We start from the raw sequence: 22099 nt of genomic DNA, 5'->3' as shown, positions 1-22099 counted from the left end.
GTATGGCTACACTGTCAGCGTTTTGCTCTAAAGTGTAAAATAAAGCTGTGGTTCGTGCAACATCGTTTGCTGTGCTCCGTGAAGTGTGCTTGTATACCTGTTCCACTAACCCTCTTTCCACATCTTCAGTCATTATCTCTATTAATCTTTCGTCCCATCTTATCCACCTATCCAATATTGCACCATTTTCCTTTTGCAACTTAGAACTGCCCGCAATATATTTTGTGTATAAACTACTTTGTTAGTACAGTACTAACCCTATGCAAATCCTTGTTTACCAATCTGTAAATTATACACATCAACTATGCAAATCTTTGTTTAGTAATCCGTAAATTATGCATATCAAAAATGGAACGATGCCTTATATGTTATGTCATTGTGGAGCTTTTCTCTCCTGGCATCTTCTGAAAAGTTTTTTCCCTGTCAGACTTCTCCAATCAACACACAAATGAAGGAGGATTAAGAGTTCCTATAATCAAATAGAATTTTCATGAGAACACATTAAATACATTTAGTTAAATGGAGAAAAGACTAATTTCTCATACAAAAATAAAAATTGGCTGTTAAACCCTCATACGAGATTTGGTAGAACAGAGAGGAAGGTATGAAGAACAAACTAGTTCTGACAACAAGGTCTAGACTAAGAGGGTATAATTACAAAAGAAATTCAATTGGCAAGTGTCTACTCTGGGAAGAGTGAATTATGGCAGAGCTCCTGTGACATTAATGGTGTTTAGGATGTGAAAGAAAATTATCCTTTACCAAAGAATTATATCTTCAAGCTATCACCACACGGTGGTAAAACTTCTGAAACAGTATACGCAATGAACAAAACTTAATCTTCGGTACGGTTGTTCGACTTTCTTTTTTACTTCAGGAAAACCACGATGTTGCACTTAATATTTTACATGCCTTCAGATGACTATTTAAGCAACTAGAAGAAGTTGCTTGTAAGTGGAATTTGATTCCAAATGACAACTGGTTACTGGCTAATGTAATAAGAAATGCTTACCTGAATTATCCAGCTTTACGTTTACCAATATTTATTCAAAAGGGAGTGCAGCAAGTTTTGACAATTAGTGTTCACAGCCTACTACTGCAAACTATTGTGATACAAATTTGCCCACATTTTTTTTCCATTAAATAGACAAGTCATAATAGATGCATCAGAAATATCCCGCCAAAAATGAAATAATTAAATTCTAGATGTCTGGAACTTCTACAAAATATTAGATAACTAAAAACTATACACCTGTGGATTAATTGTTGCTACACATCTTTCATTACTGAAAGTGCCAGATTGTTCAGTTTAAAAGTTGTATATGTTAGCCCACAAATTAGGAGTGACTAGCTATTTTGTAGATAACAAATCGCATGAAAGCTGGTCTTAAATTGCATAATGATCAAATTAAAGTATGATCAGTCAAAAAAGAAAATGCATAAAAGATATTTAGAAGTTATGTACTCACCATAACGTTCCATCTGAGTAGGTATCTTCATTTGTCTGCAACCTTTGGGATACGGATCCGACCTCGGATCCGAGCTGGCAACTTTTACCACAGCATAGATCCGAGCTCCTAGCTCCTCCCTTTACCCATAATCCCCTGCCAGCCCTAACTGACCTAGATCAAGTTTGCCCGATATAAGCAATGTTATTGTGCCCCGGAAGGGGCTTATCCAAGACCAATCCTATAGGTCAGGGGGAAGGAGGGGGGGGTGGTTCCAGACAAATGATCAGGATCAATTCCGCAGGTGGAGCAGGAAGAATGAGAATGGCCTTGACATGCAACCTCAGGTTCTGAAGCCGATCGGGAGTTAAGAAGGCAAGCATTATCCTGGAATCCAATCCCGCCCCTATAAAATCTATTACTTGTGAGGGGACTAGAGAGGATTTGGCCATGTTGATAGTTAACCCTAGACGTGGAGCAAGGTCAAGGAAGTAATCCCTGCCTAAACAGAGCAGATGCCTTGTTGGGGCGATGAGGAGCCAGTCGTCCAGGTACGGAAATCCTCAGGTGGGCCGCTATGACCGCCAAGACTTTGAACATCCTGGGGGCTGAGGTGAGACCGAAGGGAAGGGCCCTGAACTGAAAGTGACTGGCTCCCAGCCGGAAGCGGAGGAACCTCCTGGAGCGTCTGTCCACTAGGATGTGGTAGTACTCATTCTTGAGGTCTATCGAGCACATCCAATTGTTCTCCCGTAATAGGGGGAGAATAGATTGTAAGGTGACCATTCGGAACTTTTCTTTGGGTACTGCCAAGTTCAGGAGAGAGATCGAGAACGGGTCTCAAGTCCCCCGTCTGTTTTGGCACCAGAAAGAACCTGGAGTAAAACCCCGATCCGAACTGATCTGGGGGGACGGGTTGGATGGCTCTTTTTTGCAAAAGCTGCTGAATTTCTGTAGCAGCTGCCTCCCTCTAATTGGGTGGTACGTCATGGAGGCTTTTGATTTTGGGGGTTACAATAAAGGGAATTTGATAACCTCTGGATATGATGCGAAGCACCCAGTGATCTGTTATGGACTCCCACATTGCTAGGTGCTTTGAAAGACACCCCCCCCCCCCGACTGCCTCCAGAGTGGAGCAGCTGGGCAACCCCTCAGGGGTTCTGCGTGGGCCTCTCAGAGAATGGTTCCCTGGACCCAAAGTTTCTGGGACACCCTCTGCCTCTTGGGCGGTGTCCTCCCTGTCCTCCTCTGCCACGAGAGGACTGGTTGTCCGGAGCAGACTGGGAATGATGTGATTTTTGGAACCACATCTTCTTCTTCTGACCCTTTTGGTTCTTAGAAAAGGACCTCTGGGGAGCAGAGAAGCGGACTCAGATGGCAGACAACGTCTTCCCGTCTTTCTCGCTCTGGACTAAAGTGACGCAAACGGTTTTGCCAAAAAGTGCAGAACCAAAGGAGGCATTCGCGAATGACACATTAAAGGGTTCCGAGAAGTCACAGTGTCAGAGCCAGGCCTGACGCCTGATTACCAGGCTGGCTCTGCCAGCTCTAGCGGCTCCTTCAGTGGCGTGTGATAAGAGCCGCATAGAGATGTTAGAAACTGAACGTAGAGTAGACATTCGGGAGGAGTACAGATGCTGGTCTCCTTCAGACATGGACTCTGGGGGGGGGGGCAGTGTACTCTTTGATTAGATCCCGCTGCATCCGGATGTGTGCCATACAGTTCAGCGCTCTCGAGAAGGTTGCTGAACTAAAGACCCGCTTCCCCAGGCGGTCCATCACTCGAGAGTCCTTACTCGGCGGGTGGACCGCAGCGATCTCCTGAGCCAGCTCTCTCTTGGTGGCCACCACCACCAACATGGCATCCACGGGGGGACCTCTGATCCAGTGGGTTCTTTCAGCAGGGGAACTCAGGATCCTATCCGGGCACTTGGGGACCGGCTCTATAGTGTCCGTCTCCTTCCAAGCCCTGATGGAAATCCACCAGGGGGTCGGGGGGAGGGGACACCCAAGAGGTAGATGGCTCTGCTTCGAACGCCTCTAGGAATACGGACTCATCTGAGGAAGCCTTGGGGGCAGACCCCCCCCCAATCCTGAGCATCTCCATGATGTCTCCAAAGGAGACATCCTCTGGGGGTGACCTTGGGGAGCCTTCCCCTTCATCTAAGTCCGTATCTTTGGTAAGGGACTCAGGGGAGTCCATGTGCCTCCTCTTACACTTGGCTTTCTGAGGGACCTCTTCGGGGGGGGGGGGCTGTCCGAGGAAGACTCACCAGCAATATCACGTTCCGCAGGAACACCCAGAGACGCTGAAGCAGGCTGTCCTGAAAGTCGGGTGATTGAAGCCCGGACCAGCTGAGAGGGAGTGCAGGGAGGAGCCGAAGCCAGGACCGGGGGTCCAGATGCACTCAACAGTGCCCTCTCCACCACCGCGAAAGCCGAGGGGGAGCTACTCTCGATCGGATCAGAGTGGTGCTCCCACTCAGATCCGAAGCGGGGACCGGATCCGGGGCTGGGACCCTCAGATCCGAAAGACCCATGTGCTCCGACCGGGACGGAGCCAAAGTCACACAAAGTCCCTCGGATCCGAAGCTCCGCCCACGGCTCCGAGAGGTCGGATCCGACAAACTCGAGGGACCAGTCGGAGCCGAAGTAACTAGTACTGTCTGCTCCGACACACCCCCGGATCCAACGCGGCTCGGCTCCGAATGCTCTGAACCCGGGAAGCGGGACGGAGGAGCAGCAATTGGGGCAAAAAATGGGGGAGGCAAGAGCACTCCCATCTGCAGCTGGGCCTGGATGAACCTCCTCATCATCCAGTCCATGTCTGCATCTGACATACTAAATGTGGACCTTGACGAGGCCATAGAGGCAGACCTAGAGTGATGCCTCGATGACCTCGACGGGGACTGGATTGCCTCCTCCCCAGGTCCCGGTGAAAAACAAGGACTGGAGCCGAGGAGGCGGCGATCCAGAAACCCTGGATGGAGAAGCCCGCTTGGCGGGCGGGGCCGAGGAAGAGTCCTCGGCCCGCCGCTTATGGTGCTTCTCCTTCCTTTTGGTTTTTCCGGCCTCCCTCTCCTCCGGAGCCAAAACGGGAGGTTGAGTCCCGACCGGAGGGAGGCAAGGGTGGCTACCACCAAGGGCTGGGTAGCGGCCACCGAAGAACCAGAGGCTGGAGCCAAGTCCGGGGGCAAAACGCCCGCCAGAATCAGCTTCGACCTCCAGTCCTTAAATGCCCTGGGGTTGAACGCTGCACAAATCGTGCACCCCGAAGAGAGGTGTTCAACCCCAAGGCACCCAACGCACCGGGTGTGGCCATCCGCCGGTGAAAGCTTATGGCCACACTTGGTGCATTTTTAAAAGATGGCTTTAGGGGCCTACGACATGTTGAACGGAAAAACACACTCACTAGGCCCCTACACACACCACAAACACACCAGCGAGGGTAGGGAGGAAAAATTTTACAAAAAAAAAAAAAGATATCCAAGAGGGAACCTAAACAAACTTACACAATCACACAAGAAAAGTACAAAAAATTTCAAGTTTTCTCTCACAAATACTTTGAATTGCCAGGAGCTCGAAATCCAGCTTGTAGGCTTGAAGCGAGGCAAACTAGATCAGGGGTCAGTTAGGGTTGGCAGGGGATTATGGGTAAAGGGAGGAGCTAGGAGCTCAGATCTATGCTGTGGTAAAAGTTGCCGGCTTGGATCCGAGGTCGGATCCGTATCCCAAAGGTTGCTGACAAATGAAGTTCCTACTTCAGATCTAAAGTTACAGAAAAAATGTCCCTACACATCCCCTAAAGTAATGAAAATCAACTCCTGAAGTCACAGCTGGGGGGTGGGGTATTTCCACCAAGTTAGGTCAAGCCCCAATCCTCACAGCAATGAGCTACTCTCAGTAGAGAACGGAGTAACAAAGATCAACCACTTCGGTTAACGAAAATGGATTCCATCAGCTGACAAGGCGACAAAGCCACTTTTACCACAACTAGGCTTCCGATGTACAACTGATTTCACGACTTGCATCTGGTTTACTTCACTCAAGGGACTTTGACGACTTCTGTTAAAGACCCCCCCCCCCCCACAGAATACAAATGCACTAACACACCATTATTGTACATAATTATTCCTCTCCACCATCATACCTGATCCCTCAAATATACTCCAGAAATTAACAGTGAAGCAGTCACTTATTTTACAATACTATCTTAGAAACTCCCATAAAAAGTTTAGAATCCAAACTGCATACAATGTGTAAATGTATCAAATCAGTTACATTTTCTAACATAAACAGCCTCTGAGGATGTCCATTTACTTTAAGAAGTGTCCATCCCCACTACATCTTCAACCTGTAACAAACTCCCTTGAATTGCACTGTTTACTGTACTGCACCCTTTTTCCAGCAGGTCACTGCACAGCTCTTACCACAAATACTTATTACATACACACAGACACAAACATATTATACACAAACAGAGATAAACATGTATTTTGTCAAACAAATTGAGTACAGCTTTAAAGCTATGCGATGTCTACACAGACGTCGAGTCTGCTTTTGAAGTGACTTCTTAAGAGTTTGGATAACAACCCCTGCATCTGTTATTAAGCTTCACAACATGACTTACATCTGTGAAAACCTTAGACATCTTCCATAAATTCCCCCTTGCCCCTTTTTTGAGCTCCCATCTATACTCCCAACAATCATTTAGTTAGTCCTTAATATAAATCAGCAACCCACTACCCACAAAATACAGGTCTACAAGAAGCATTCAAGCCTCCAAACTGCATGCACAATGCAGATAAACATTTTTGTCTACTGTGTACCCCACAGCCATCTCAATGACCTTCTCAAGGAACGTTACAAGAACGTGGTGGAGTGTGTATACTCCTAGACTTGCTTATGCAGCATTCTCCTGCCTTACACCCACCTACCTTACCCAGACTGCTCACCGATTCTTAATGAGCATTTAATGCAGGTATAAGTTAAGAGACCAAGCCATAAAGCTTCACAAAGTCTTGAAGCCTACCCTATCAGTACCTCATCCACAGTTATTGTATTACTTCAATGTAGCAAGCAGAAAAAAAATATGTTCTCCATAACCTTGTTTACAAGAATTTCATGCAAATACAGATGCTACAACATCACTAGCTACCCTGCAATTAACAGGCACTAAACAGAAAATTTCCCTTCCCCAACTTCTATCAGCTAAATGTCATCAAGCTCGAGTCCTCCCCTCCTTCCACTAGTGACCTGTACAGTACTGTGATAAAGTTTTTATTAAATTCTATTTGAGCCAACAGAAACAAAATGGGTCAACGGTATTTTACATATTCAACACCAGTTTTACACATTTTGATTTACCTAACTTTTCAGACGCCAGTGATTTGACTGACAAATCAGGCTCTGTAAACTAAAAAACCCACAGGGTGATGTGAAAAGGTTACCTATTCTTTGCTTATATCATCACACTCGACATGTTGTAAATAAATAGTCTACCTATATGCAAATCCTGCATCACAGCACAAAAATCACTTATTAACCAATGTTTCATCAAAACTGGTCCATGCAGCACTTGTGGGGAGGGGGTGGGGCTAGAACTGCAAAACATTAAACACATATACACATACAAACAAACCAATTATATAAAATTTACACACACATACTTGAAGTCTTGCACACCGATATCTTAGGCTCCCTTCCCAACACCTAATCAGCCCACATGTTCCCCGTAAAAGGGGAAGCTCAGATCTGCCCTCATTCATTCTTTGCTCGGAGCAGAATCCATTCATTCCACTTGCACAGGGCTGTCTGCTGTTTTGCAACAGGCTGTCAATCATTGTGCAGGCTCCCTTTTCCTTCTATCCCTACACCTCCACAAAGTGGCTTATCAGAATGAATCACTACCTCTGCTTTGGGAGTACACATCCATCCCTCCGTACAGGGGTAATGGATGCCACCCGACCCATATGCTACTAGATATTCACACTCCTGTCAGGTCAGCAATGCAGTGATTCGGATCCTCCCCCCAGTATCATATGCTACCACATTCCCACTTTCTGTGCCACAAATCAGACCACCTGGAGTATGGTCCACTCTTTATCCTACGCCATAGAACTGGGCTCTGCAACTTACCCTCTCAGCAGCAGTTGAGCATCTTGCACAAAGAGCTGCTACAGTACGCTAAAACTTAAAATCATCTTCCAATATGAGAATATGTTGTTGCAAGTCTTTTTTTTGGTTTGCTTTTTGTTTTACTCAAACAATGACTGCAAAAAAAGTTCTACAAGTTTCTATTTCTTCACAAAACCTAACTTTACTAAAGCTACATAATTACTACCAAAGATAGAATGCTGGCTGAGCACAGAGCAACAGAACAAACTGCTGCACACACACGCATGCACTTTAAAAACTCTGTGGACTATGCAATACACCATTTTACTCCCCTACCCTTTTAACACCATTAAATTAATGGGGAAAATGGTATTTCAGTATCTACAAATGCAGTAACTGATAAAGTACTAAATATATCCAATACTATTCCACTAGGATTCAGAATGATTGCAGTCAGCAGAACAAGGTCAGATGATTTGAAACAGCCTTCTTACCCCTGACACACTTTCTCAGCTACCTAAAACATTAGGTTCTCTATTCTCCAGCAGATCATGTACAGTGTACAAGAACAAAAAAGGTACTATAATTTACAATAAACCACAATAAAACATGTAAACTTTACTGTCTACACCCAAGCACCAGTCTTCCCCCACTTTCTTTCCCTAGCTTCAAGTTACTCCACTTTGAATAAAGACCCCTGATAGCCATAAGGACAAAAGGTACCCATGTTAACTAACTCACCTATGCAGTTAAAACAAAAATAAAAACTCTCTCAAGCTCCAGGTGATTTAATGGGCAATATGGATTACTGGACATGAAAGTTAAAGTATCCGAGGACATTTTATCTGTGAAGAGATGTTGCACTATACTGTTTGGAAGGGAAAAAATACATGTGTTTAAGTAGACTTAACAGCTAATCTACCACATGGAGCACAGTAAAGTCATATTGCAGGAAAGCAATTTTTCATACCCAATACAATCTCTGAAACTGAGTGGCGATACAACACACCCACTCTCGCTGGCAAGAGATCCATAGGTAGGTACTAGGCTATCGGCCCAAGGGCCTACATAAGCATAGCCAGCAAGGTACCATAGCTTACGCCACCCAAGAAAGTTATTTTCCTGTGCCACTGTCCAACAGAGAGACAGAAGTGATCCCCGGGGTGTATCTCCTATTTCCAATCCACTCATCAATTTTTTTTTTTTTTTTTTTTTTTTTTTTTTTTAAGAAAAGAGTGCTAATGAAGAACTTTGCTTGACATAGATGGGTAGCTTACATCATTCCAATGACGCTAACACAGGCGCAAACCAGGGATTAAGAACAGCATTCTTAGCCAATGCTTCCCTGTTCAGTACAGCAGAGAAAGCTAATCAAATCAAAAATAAGTTAGTCCTGAGCCAGGTGAGAGGTATTTGTAGAACTCCATTCCACAGCCTCTCTAAAAGAGCTGCTAAGATATAAAACTATGCCACCTTTTGGAATTCCCAGAGTTTAGTTGGGAAACATGAAAGCCCAACAAAACAAGGCACCAGTCTCCAGTTCATGACAGGTCATGCGCTACAACTCATCTATATCCAAACATCTATTACACAGATTAAAAACCTTTATGAGGAAAACTTCTGCAACTGTAAATATGGAGAGATCAAATCAAACAGAAAACTGACTAGACCCAGTACTATTCACACAAGGGTGCAAAACGATAGTCATTAGCAGCACAAGGTCAGATATTTTGAAGCAATCTTCTTACTCTTATGACTCTTTTAAACTTGGCTAAAATACAGAGTCTAGATTTTTTTTTTGGGGGTGGGGGGGACAAGTAGAGGAAGCACAGAAACAAATGAGACAGACAGCTAAACAGAATAAAATCTAGATCAAGTAGGTGCTACCAAACAAAATGAAGGCTTACTGCAATTGACAGCAGGTCCAGGCACCATATCTTGTCACTCTAATGCTGCTAGAGGAAAAATTCTAAAGCTACATTTACTTGAACTATAACTTCTGAATACTGAGGAAATGAGTGTGAAAAATATGTTGAAACGTCCCAACATTTTTGGGCACTTTTCCACTATAGGGGCAACAGTTCTAGCTTGAAATGTTTTATTAGGAGAGAGTAAAAGGTCCACTGAAATCACTGCTTTTTGTTAAAAAGACATTCCAAGTGCTCATTAGAACGGTTGTCCTGATAACGGAAAAGTATCCATTTTTGTATACTTCAAAACACCAAGACTAAAATAATACTCTAATAAAAAAACACCAGCAAAAATAAAATATCCAGTCTTATAGGAAAAGGACCAGCACACACACACAATTTTTAGTTGTCATTAAAATGGCACTATGGATACAAGCCTTTCAGTAAAAATGGCACACACACACACACACACACACACACACACACACACACACACACACACACACATACTTCAGTTAGCAGTTACTGTAAACCAATACAAAAAAGTACAAAGACCCTCATGCTGTATGTTACACATTTTATATTAAACCAAGAAAAGTGACCTTCAGGTGAAGCAATAAAGCCCAATGGACGATCAATAGACAAACGGAATTTATTAAAACAAGCAAAAACACTTCACATTAACGCAACACATATACGTTTTCATATTATTGCAAAACAGTAAGTTCTTTTACTGTATGTTGTTAAAACCGTACGTTTCAGACTGGTTTTCAATTTTGTATACATTAAGGACACAATTAATACCGCTAATGGGATACCAGCGATATTACTGATCAATTCTAAATTTATTTTGCTGCATCACTTCCATTAAGCCCTTCACTCAAATTGCTACCAAACGCTTACAAAAGTTGTTGTTCTTTTGGCTTTTTCCGGTTAGGGTTTGCCACAGCGGAACTCGTCCTCTAATGATTGGCTGTAGATTTTTTACGGGTGCTGGGGGCCAGCTTGACGCCCAACCTTCAATGAAGGAACGCCCATTCTCCGCATGTCTTTCAAACGCCACTTTATTTGCTTACAAAGTACAGTTGTATAAAATATTACCATAACAGTAAATGTCCTTGCCTTCGCCGCTGCAGTATTCCTTACAAATGGGGATTCCCTGCTGTGAAGCCCACCTTCCAGCCAGTTTACCAAAGTCTACCATTGCTTTAAGTTATGCTGAACGTCACCTGCACATTTCTTGCATAGAGTAATGCATAAAGGTGACATTCAGGCATACAGTCCTCAGAACTGATTGCCACAGTAGGAACAGCAGTCCAAGGAAAATCAAGGAGAACCTGCACATCCAGGAAGGAAAAGACCAGAGGGGGAAAGTGAATACTGCAGCGATGAAGGACATCTACCATTATGGTAAGATTTTGCACAGCTGTACTATGTCCTTACATTCACCACTGCAGTATTCATTACTTATGGGAGAGTGCCAAAGCTCAAGAAGAAACTTGGGAGGAGGAAGCAGTAGAGCCCTCCAAGAAGCCATGAAGAATGGAATCAGCAAACCCAGCTCTGGAGATACCATCCAACTGGTAATGTTTGGTAAAGGTATGGACTTGGTAGCAGCTTCAAGAATAGAATTAGCATCCAAGCCTTTGAAAAAAAGCACCAGAAGAAGCCACAGCTCTAGTGGAATGAGCCTTAATAGAAGGCGGCGGGCTCTTGCCATGAAAAAAGTGTAACAAAAAGGAAATAACCTTTGAAATCTAAGTGGAAATAGATTTGCATAGACAGCTCAGATTTTATTTGGATAAAACGAAAGCTAAGTTATACAGCACCCTAAAAAACATCAGATAGCTTTTGTTTTATCCAAATACAATCGGAGCTGTCTATGCACATCTAAGGTATGCAGCACCCTCTCACTGTCAGAATATGGAGAAGGGAAAAAGGTAGGCAAATTAACAGACTGATTAAGTGACAACTCACTAACAACCTTGTGCACGAAAGGAAGATTAGTACGCAAGGACACCCTGTCCCCTTGAAATATCAAAAAGGTGGACAAGCCACAAGGGCTTGCAACTCAAGACACCCATCTGGCAGAAATAAGAGCCAACAAGTGCCTTTTTTATGCAAGGCTCAAAATTCAAACCCACCTCCGTAAACAGCACAAGTAAAAAACTGAGGGTTATGCTACTCAACACCAGGAGTTTAAATCTCAAAATGCATGCGCTCGAAGCACTCCTAAGTATTGAGAACGTTGACATCTGTGCAGTAACTGAAACCTGGTTCAAGGCTCCAGAGAGCACTCCAGCACTACTGGGCTACAACTCATACCACACATTTCGGCCACAGAACACAGACCGAAACACAAAAGGAGGGGGTGTATCCATATTCATCAAGGATACCCACACCTCCAGGTTAGTGGCGCAGCATGATATCGCTGGAATCATCCATGTGCAACTAACATCGGGCAAATTTGCAATGCAAATTGTGGCCTGCATCACCCTCCATGACCCAGAACCACCACTCCGCCTTTCTGGAGACACTGGAAAACATGAAGGTCCTACCGAACACCCTGATCTTGGGAGATTTCAATTACCCTACCATTAACTGGGGAAAATTGAGTACAAACTCCCAGGCTCAGCGCTTCCTGGAATTTATCAACTCAAATGCCCTGGATCAGCTGGTAAACTCCCCTACCAGAGGCCACAACATATTGGACTTGGTCACCAACATAGACAGGTGCTCCGTACCGGAGGTCAACCTGTCACTGGTTAGATCAGACCATAAACTAATCACCCTGGATGTCTACACTCCACCACCACCCCCAACCAAGGAAACCACAGTGAAAAGCTTTTCTAAAACAAAACTTCACCTTACTTAAGTCAGAGGTAGTAAGTTTCACAGCCCCCATGCTAAAGGATAACACTGCCCCAAGATGCAGAATCCTTTACAATTTCACTCTATGAGCACCTACAAGGATGCATGGATCGTGCCAACCCTAACAAAACCAAGACTCACTCCCCTAAGAGAAGGAAACCAGTCTGGTGGACTCCTGCCATAAACAGGTTATACAACAAAAGGAGGAAACTAGTTTAGAAAAAAAGCAAATACCAAGAAGGAAAGACATCCCTGATCAGTATCAGTAAGAAACTAAGGTCCCTCATAAAATCATCAAAGGCTAACTTCTAAAGAAAAATAGCCAAGGACTCTAAAGATAACCACAAAGCCTTCCTTCTTTAGCTATGTTAAAAATCTAAGTGGCAACTCGCAGATATGCTCTGAGATGGCGCAAAATATACTGAACCTACTGATATTGCCAACATCCTGGCAGATTCAGTGCAAACTTCACCTCCCTCTCACCTTCAAAAGGGCCCACAACAATACCGGAAATCACAGAAGCACAGGTGAAAACAGCCCTTTCAAAAGCCAAAAACACAGCATCAATGGGGCCAGATGGTGTCCCAGGCTGCGTCTTGCACAAACTACAGAACAAATTAATCCCCCACCTAAACACACTGTTCAACCTCAGCCTCTCCACAGGCTATGTGCCCATAGAATGGCGCACAACAATGGTTATTCCGCTCCACAAAGGAGGAGCGGCAACTGACCCTGGTAACTATCGCCCCATAAGCCTGACTAGCCTGGTCTGCAAGGCTATGGAGCGCATCATCATGGAACTCATTAACAAAGACATTGGAAACCTCCAAACACTTGACCTGACCCAGTCCGGCTTTGTTAAGGGCAGATCATGCCTACTAAACCTGGTTGACTTCGAGACAGTTACCAAGGCCACAGACGAGGGAAAGGTGGTTCACACAGCCTACCTTAACCTCACCAAGGCGTTCGACACCATTCCTCACTCTGGTATTATAGAAAAACTCACCAGCCTGAACATAAACCCCTACGTCACAAGATGGGTTGCCAACTGGCTTACAGACAGAACTCACACGGTAAGAATAGCGACCTCCAGGTCCGACTCTAAACCAGTCACAAGTGATGTCCCGCAAGGCTCAGTTCTGGGACCCCTACTGTTCTGCATATACTTCTCAGAAGTACAGCCAAACACAGGAGGACTATGGCTAACCAAGTTTGCCGATGACTGCAAACTGGGAGCCATAACTGACTCTCTGGCTGACACGGACATCCTCCAAAAAGGTCTTACTGAGACAGACACCTGGTAAAAGTCATAGCCTCAAGCTAAATGCCAAAAAATGCACAGTCATCCCATTTGGGAAAAACAAAACACCCATGAATTACCACATAGGTGGCAGCCCCCTTAATACAGAAGAGGTAATAAGAGATCTGGGGACCCAGGCAGATTGTCAAAGGAGAGATTACTATCATATTGCCAAAGTAGTTAGGAACTCCTTCTATGGGGCCCATCTAATTACTAACGGGTTCGCATCTAGAAATAGAGAGTTTATAGTGCCCCTCTACTCGTACCCATCATAGAATACAATGCCCCATTTGGGATGTACCTCACAAGACACTTCCAACAGCTTGAAAGACCACAAAAGCACCTCACCAAGAGGATTACTGGCCTCAAACATATGTCCCATGCAGCCCGACTGAAAAAACTCCGGCTGTACTCAGTGGCATATCGCTTACTCAGAGGTGATCTCTGCCCGACTTACAAAGCCATGTCCAACTCAGAATTGATGGACATGCTCCACCTAAAGAAATCCAAGTCACTGTGAGCCACGCGCTCTAGTGAGCTAAACCTCACAACAATAAATAGAACATGCTGGAGGGATAGATTCCTGTCAGAGAGACTCCCCATACTTTGGAACAAAACTCCTAACTACTACATTAGGCACAGCCCCTCACTAACACTCTTCACGAGAAGCCTTGACGAGTGGATGGGTAACACTCCTGGGAACACTTCATTGGCTCTGCTTGACAGAGGCTCAGTTAATTAATCAATGGGGCGGCGAAAGCCGACACACTCTGGCTAGGCTTATAAATGCCTAGTACCTAACTGTCTTCCAAGAACAATGTTGCAAGGAAGCTGAAACAGTAGGCTCGAAAGGAGCCAGAGTCAATTTCTGCAGAACGAAAATATCCCAGGGAGGAGGAACAGGCTTCCTGGGAGGCTTAATATTAAATTAAGGACCCCTTTAAGAAATTGTTTAGCCTCAAATCTAGAAGCTAACAGGGGAGTTAAAGGCAGACGAGCAGAAAGAACTAAGTAGGCCTTTATAGAAGAACAGGCCAAAGCAGCATTGAGCAACTAACAAGAGAGAACCAAAGGAACATCCACAGAAAGTGGGTCCAGGTCACGAGAAAGACACCAATAGAAAACCTTCTCCATTCAGACAAGTAGGATTTCCTGGCCTCATGCAGGACCTGCAGCATGCTCTCAGAAAAGGTGTCTATGGAGGGGATCAAAACCCTATCACTCACAGTGTCATCTGAAGCGTGGACAGGTGAGGATGGATGACAGACCCCTTGTCTTGTGTGAGCCAGCAAACAGAAAAACAGTATTAAAACACAGAGGTAACAGACCAACAGCTAAAACAGCCTTCGGACCGTCTGCAAAGAAGTTGTTAGGATGGTACTCCTGAACATCACCTTTATGCCCTACCCTACACAAGAAGTGTGCAGGTGACGTTCAGCGTACCTTAAAGGACAGAAGACTTTGGTAAACTGTTCAGATGGTGAACTTCCTGGCAGAGAATCCCCATTTGTAAGGAATACTGCAGAGGTGAATGTAACGACATCAATAAATCCTATAAAACACTGCACTGGATTAAATGGGTGTACAAACTAAATTCTTGACTTTATAAGCCTGCCCCCAAAAAAATTACAACATACTAAACATTTTTGCTATTTTACCATAGTCTAAATGAAAACCAAGAATAATACAAGTTGTACACCCAGCCCCTCCAAAATGGAAGAGGGTCTAGGAACACAGTACCAGAGAAAGCACTAGGACGACCAAAACTTTGTTTTGAAAGAAAAATAGCTTTCTCAGCAAATAGTAGTATTGTTTTGTTACAGCACATCCTCTATGTCCAGAAGGCAACCAGAAATTTCACCAAAATATTTTCAGTTACTGCACAGTTCCAATGCATACCTCAACGGATACAGAGAGGCAGTCTATGTAACTACTGCAACTTGTATGCACATAAAATTCAAAGTTAAAATTTTAATAAACCATAAATTTCAAAAAAGATATTTAAAACTGCATGAAGAGGCTGGAAGGCTGAAAACCCAACAAGACAGCTGCCAATAAGAAGGAACATCTGCTAAACTGTGAACTTTTTTGTCGCTCTTTACACTATGGACATTCCTTAATATGGCCAATCTGGCACTTATTCCCAAACTTAAACATACCTATCTTCTGAAGGTTATCTTTACAAACGTATGTTTAATAGCACTACCGATACAGTTTTCTAAACCTCAGATTACCACATTTCTTGGCACCACCAACATCATTACACGCAGCAAAATCAAGATGAAGCAAAACAATGAATAGACCACTATTAAATGCAAACAACCAAATAAATAAAGCAGAATTACTGCACAGTCCTTGAAAAATGTCTTGGGCAATGCAGTCCTTATGAGATTATACATCAAGCTGTTATTCAGTACTTTGCGCAAATTCTTAATCTAACACAGTATTACACCACTCATCACTTCAGCTACACTACACATTTAAAAACGAAACTTTTTTTTTTTTTTTGCAGAAAATGGACCTGTTGACTTTGGACACACAAGAGTATCCAATGTGTTCTGAAAACAGAACATCCAAGTATGTACTACTCCAGTAAACAAACGAAATAACTGCCGATGATTAAAGAAGGAATTGACAACCAATCCCAAACAATGTACAAAGTAAATGAAAATTCACATAAGTTACAAGCAAAAAAAAAAAAAACGGTTGTTTGCAGGAACATCGTCACAATGAGGACAATGCAGGAAAACCCTTAAGGTCAAACAGGTGAATGCACGGATATCTTTAATAAAATACAGATTTGGATGGCATAAACGAACGTCTCGGGGGGGGGGGGGGGGGGGATTACACAATGGTATCTATACAGTTCTGATCAAACACCAAGACAGGTTACCCCCACAAACTGCCCCTTCCTAAACAAAATCACCGCAAACGAATACACCAAGTCGTACATCAAAACTAAATCCACATGCTCAGCCTCCAGGTGATGTACAATTTATAACAAAATAGATCGGACTCGCTAACGTGCCAACTCGTGCTCCATACATAACTGCTCATGTAATTAAAACTTTAAAAAAGGTAATCCAACCCTGCCCACTATGAGGAGCACGTGCCCATTCCCATGCCCTACAGGCTTCAATACCACCGGTGTGGAGAAGGGCGCTTAGCTAGTCATTCACAAAAGGAATTAACTTATTTTCAACCTGCAGTACTTCGCTAAAGTAAACGGTTCTGAACAAACAAACAAAGCAACACTTTCTAAAGTCAACAGCATCGTTTTCCTTCTGTTCTGGGGATGCTGCTGCAAGGTTATGGGGGGAGGCTCGGGGCTCAGGCAACGAGGCGACACGACAACAATTGGGCGGCTCCCAGCATCCCTTACAAACCTCATCTTCACTTACCGCCGGGGAAGTAACCTGTGACGACCCTTCGGACAGCATAATGGAGAAATCCGGGCCCCGACACAGGGAAGCTTAAAAACTGAAAAGAAAAATAACGCGGCTTCACTCCCTTAGGGTGAACTGAACTTTCAAGACGATTTGTTTCCCGTGAGCAAAAGCGACCAAGTAAAGTGAAACTCCCTCATTTAAAGAGGTAGGCGCTACTGCGCAAGGCGCGGCCAGATCCCGTTTCTATGACAATGGCACACTGCTCAGAAAAGACAGTTGGCTTGCCTTCCAAGGAGCAGGTTCGGGGGAGGGCAGCTTGGGTTTGGAGAAGGTGTGTCGGGGCGGGAACGGAGTTGTCTGGCACACTCCGCCCGGAGGGCGAGGGGTTTGTCTTCGCATGGAGCTGTCCAGCAGTTGGCAAGTAATACTGAAACAAAAACGCGAGGGTAACGTACCTGAGGACAAGCAAACGTCTACGTTTGGAAATAAAAAATGGGGAATATACTTCTAGCTCCTAAGTCTTTGTTCTGATGGAGGTTTCAACTTGGTTGTAGTTTTGTAAACGAATGTGATGCAATTTGAAATAATCAAGAAAATGACTGATATTCATATTGCAAGAAAGCAGCGTGAAAGCTGAATACAATGGCGCAACGTGTAAAAAAACTTCAGTGCTGACTCCTGAATCATACCTCTCAACCTAGAGCAAGAAATCTGGACAAAGCCATTAATAAAAGTGGGACAAAGGCCCAAAATTGGAACAATTTTTAAATATTGCTCTTACAAACTTAGAAAGTTGATAGAACAACAGGCTTTGCCTTAGCATGGATTTTCTGAAGAGTTTGAAACCTGAAACTCAAATGCCTGTCGTTATTTTCTGACTTCAGTCTTCAGTGATTTCCCACTAATTTGTAAGAAAACCACAATTTTATGAAAACGGACCAAAATAAGAAGCGAAAATCTGTGCAGTTGAGAGGCAGTCCCGATCATAATTCTCAACTGTCCAGAATATTGTCGAGAGAATGCCCCCGATTTTTGATTTTTTTTCATATTTTTGTAGTGTTCCTCCCTTTTCTGATAAATCGCTCAGGATTGCATACACCAGTAGAACCAGACACTGCATTTCCGTACGTCTAGTTGATGCAAACCGTGTTCTATGAACTTTTAGAGCGAATTGGGGGTAAATATTTAACAACCGCCTGTGATTTTATAAGGCTTTGTAGCATATTATTATTTTGGCTTTGTTTAGATCAGCAAAGTCATTCAGGGGTATGTTTGTAGTCTGATTTGTGCCATTGGTGCACAAAGTCAAAATGAACTATTTGGGACTTCTACTGCAACCAAAGTCATTTGATTGAGGAAAGGAATTTCATTAGATGGAAAGATGAAAAAATGTATATAAACTAAAGGGTTAGCATCCGTGTCTTTTTCGCAGGACCGTGGTGGTGGTGGTGCTGCGGTAGCGTTGTCGCCTTTACTGCAAGACGTTTTCCCGTTCGATTCAAAACTAGAGCGTCTGTTGTGGAGACATCCGTGAATGGGCGTACTTTCGTTTAAGGTTGTGCGTTAGTGCCGGCAACTCAGCACGTAAAAATAACTGCCAATCATTAGCGGACCGGAGTTCCGCTGTGGCGACCCCTAACCGGGAAAAGCCGAAAGAAACAACAACTTTTGTTTTGTTACTTGTATTTGAGGGTGAGCTTGAGTTGCATAAATGGCTGTCCTGTCATTTTGAGATTTTTTTTCTTGTAAATGTTACAGAAAACTTTTTTTTGCTGGTATTATCACATAAAAATAGTAACTTTCTATAACAGCAGGCCATTATTGTAATAAAATGAAACTGTTTATAATTGCTGTGGTATTTTTTAAATACAAAATGTCACAGTACTGAACTGCCACCACTTTAAACATCTCAAAAGATAGCAACCCTAGGAAAAATACACTAGATTACAGCACTACGAAAAACCTGACATGCTAAGAACATCAGGTTCGATCTGTTTTTAAAACACAATAAACAAACCATTTCAACATCAGTGCTAAAACAAACCTTAAGAAACTTAACTGTTAACATAGTCTGGAATTGTATTTAGCATGGACTGGATGCTCATTTAATGTGCAAATGAAATGTTACTCTACATATAAAACTGCCATTTCCCTAACATCTTTCTAAATATGTGCTCTTCACATATTTGCAAGTGTACTACAGAAAGTATAAGGTGTAATCTTTTATCATTACAGTACAACTTCACTGGAAAGCCATTCAGGCAGTACTCCATAAGAAAGGGGCTTCCAGCCATCCGAAGTATCAGAAATGTCCATTTTAAAAGTACTATCCCTGTAACTCGGTCCCCTTACAAAAATGGAGTCCTCTGCATATCCACTGTTGGAAAGTGCTTAAGTAATTTCTTGCTTTGTAAGAAATAACTATAAACTATTACTGGCATGTAAATAAAAGAAATCGCAAATTACACTTTGGGTCATGTTAGTGAACAAGCCATGTACAGTGTTACTGAGCCAATCAATAGCCAAGTCTCAACAAAATAATATTTCTTATATGCATTATGAAATAAGCCCCCAGGGGTTCAGGCACCTAGGCAGTGAGACATTTCCCTGTGGTACACTCGGTTGGAGACACATGGCTGAAGTGACATTCACCTGCACAGAAAAATGGCTGTTGTGAATTCCCTGTGGACAAACAGAAGCACACACTGCCATACCCACAGTTTTAGTAACCAAGTGCATGAGGACAGAAGAAGTAGCGAGTGTTGTGCTCAGTGTACAGTACATAATTATGTAACTACAACATGTAGAAGTCTGCTACAGCATAAAGGAAATCTTGCATGTTACTGTAGTCACGTTTTTGTTCCAGTATGCATTTTAGGTAATGCTCCCTAGATACACTAAAGAGGATAGTGGTCCACGCACACCAATTACGAAAGCACTGCCCATTGTGCACTGCATTTTTACTGCCAATAACATGTCCAATGGCCAGCCTGCTGTCTCATGTTGCCTTGGAGGCCATGGACATTATTTTCCCCCTGTGCATTTGGTTACTGAAGTTGTGGGCATAGGATATTACTAGGCTATCGACCCAGAGGTCAGTTTAAGCCTAGCCGTTTCAACCCAATGTAATATTGTAGAAGTACTAGTCAATACCCAAGATTGCATTTAGTGATGACTGCCCATGACTAGGGGGGATGTGTGCACTATCCCCAGTAAAAATTTACAGTGCCCCATCCACTTGTCCAATTTCCTCTTGAACAGTGTCACAGAGGTGCTATGTTTGACATGAATTGGTAGCCGGTTCCAAAGACATGGTAGTCGCTGGGAAATAAATTTGTCCTCCAGCTAGTCCTGTTTAAGTCGCAGGCCATATTTAAGTCCTTGGAAGGGGTAGCCCAAGACCCATTTGATTTATGGATATGCAGTAAGTTCATTAGGTTTGGGTCTTGGGTCACTCTGTAGGTCAGGCATAAGTCTCCTCTTAGAAGTCTATACGATATGAAGTATAGTGACAGGGACTTCAGTCACTCCATGTAAGGCACATGCTGGAGGCCCTTGATCTTCTTTGTTAGAAACCTCTGAGGTCTCTCCAGTTGCTGCAGGTGCTTAGTATGGTACATGCCGAACGGGGCATTATACTTAATTATGGGCTGAATAAATGCAGAGTACAGAGAGGTCATAACCTCTTTTGCCCTTGAGGCAATGCCTTTACTAATCAAGTGAGCCTCAAGGAAAGCTTTCCTTACAATGGTAGACTTGTGATGGTCGAGAATTGTTCCTCAGGTAGACAGCAAATGTTGGAGGTGTAATGGGGAAGAAAGAGGTACTTGGGAACATATTTTCTGTGAGTGTGGTGGGTTGGCGGACTTTAAGGATTCCCTGCGGGGTGCACTGTTGGAGATGCTGTGTCTAATTATGATGGCTGCCAAAAAAGCAATTATTAGAAAATGGAAATCAGAATCTAAACCAACTAAATTAGAAGTAGTGAATATAGTAACAGAGATAAAACAACTGGAATTGAGATCTTTAGAAAAGGGTAGGAGCAAGCTACATAGGAAAAAATGGGAATTGTGGGAACAATACATACAGGGGAGTAATGCAGTTTAAGAAAATGCAAGAATTAAATAAGCTATGTAATATTTGAAAATGATTTGGTAGATTATAAGTGATGTGTAATGTCTGCAACTGGGTGTGTGTCAATATGGTTTGTGATGGTTTATTATCAAATTGGTGATAAGACTCTGTGCAATTCACATTAGTCCGAATTGACCCATTTGGTAGAATTGGAAGAATGAAGGCTAAAATGTAGAAATTTACAACAGTGAATGCAATACAGCAATCGCTATTGTGACTTTCTACATTTTCATGCAGATCGCACTATAGTGGGGATCGGAAAATGTACCCTTTCCCTCACTATAGTGCGATCTCAGAGTTTGTATATCTAAGTAGCAGGGAGCATTGGGGGGCGCAGGAGGGCAAAAAGCGTTGTGTTACTGTTGACCGGAAGTGTAGTATTTTCGGTAAAGTCGACATTTCTGAGATGTCGACTTTACCAAAATACTTCCTTCTACATTCATTTGGTTCATTCTTGTGACTTCCGATATTATGGTTCGGAAATCTGAACATTCATACATTGTTGATGCGAGAATATGATAGTAAACTATTTGTGATGTGAAACGCTTGCAACTAGGATTGTGTTGGTGTAGTTTGCTTTAATTTACAGTGGATATAAAAAGTGTACACACACCTGTTAAAATGCCAGGTTTTTGTGATATAAAAAAATGAGACCACAATAAATCATTTCAAAACCTTTCCCACCTTTAATGTGACCTATAACCTGTACAATTCAACTGAAAAATAAACAAATCTGTTAGGGGAAAAAATATAAAAAATAAAAAAAAAACATACAATAAGCTGGTTGCATAAGTGTGCACACCCTTAAACTAATACTTTGTTGAAGCACCTTTTGATTTAATTACAACATTCAGTCTTTTTGGGTTAGAGTCTATTAGCATGGCACATCTTGACTTGGCAATATTTGCCCACTCTTCCTTGCAAAAGCGC

General features: G+C 43.1%; 1 protein-coding gene across 2 annotated transcripts in view; it reads right to left on the bottom strand.

The window, feature by feature from the left end:
* Positions 1 to 22099, bottom strand: part of TRIM36 (tripartite motif containing 36) — a 1224111-nt gene that overhangs the window by 727683 nt on the left and 474329 nt on the right. The window contains exon 1 of one of the 2 annotated variants that reach the window (XM_044059329.1): positions 17048 to 17267. The exons of the other annotated variant lie outside the window; for it this stretch is intronic. Coding sequence (XP_043915264.1) covers positions 17048 to 17086 — 39 coding nt within the window. The 5' untranslated portion in view covers positions 17087 to 17267. Of the gene's footprint in view, positions 1 to 17047; positions 17268 to 22099 lie in introns of those variants that run through there. 2 annotated transcript variants of the gene reach the window in all.

The sequence above is a fragment of the Protopterus annectens genome, chromosome 17.part0 (genome assembly GCF_019279795.1).
Source record: "Protopterus annectens isolate FY-2018-M chromosome 17.part0, PAN1.0, whole genome shotgun sequence".
In the NCBI taxonomy this organism is placed as follows: Eukaryota; Metazoa; Chordata; order Ceratodontiformes; family Protopteridae; genus Protopterus; species Protopterus annectens.
Note: the sequence above shows the minus strand (reverse complement) of the source record. Positions and strands in the feature narration are given on the sequence as shown.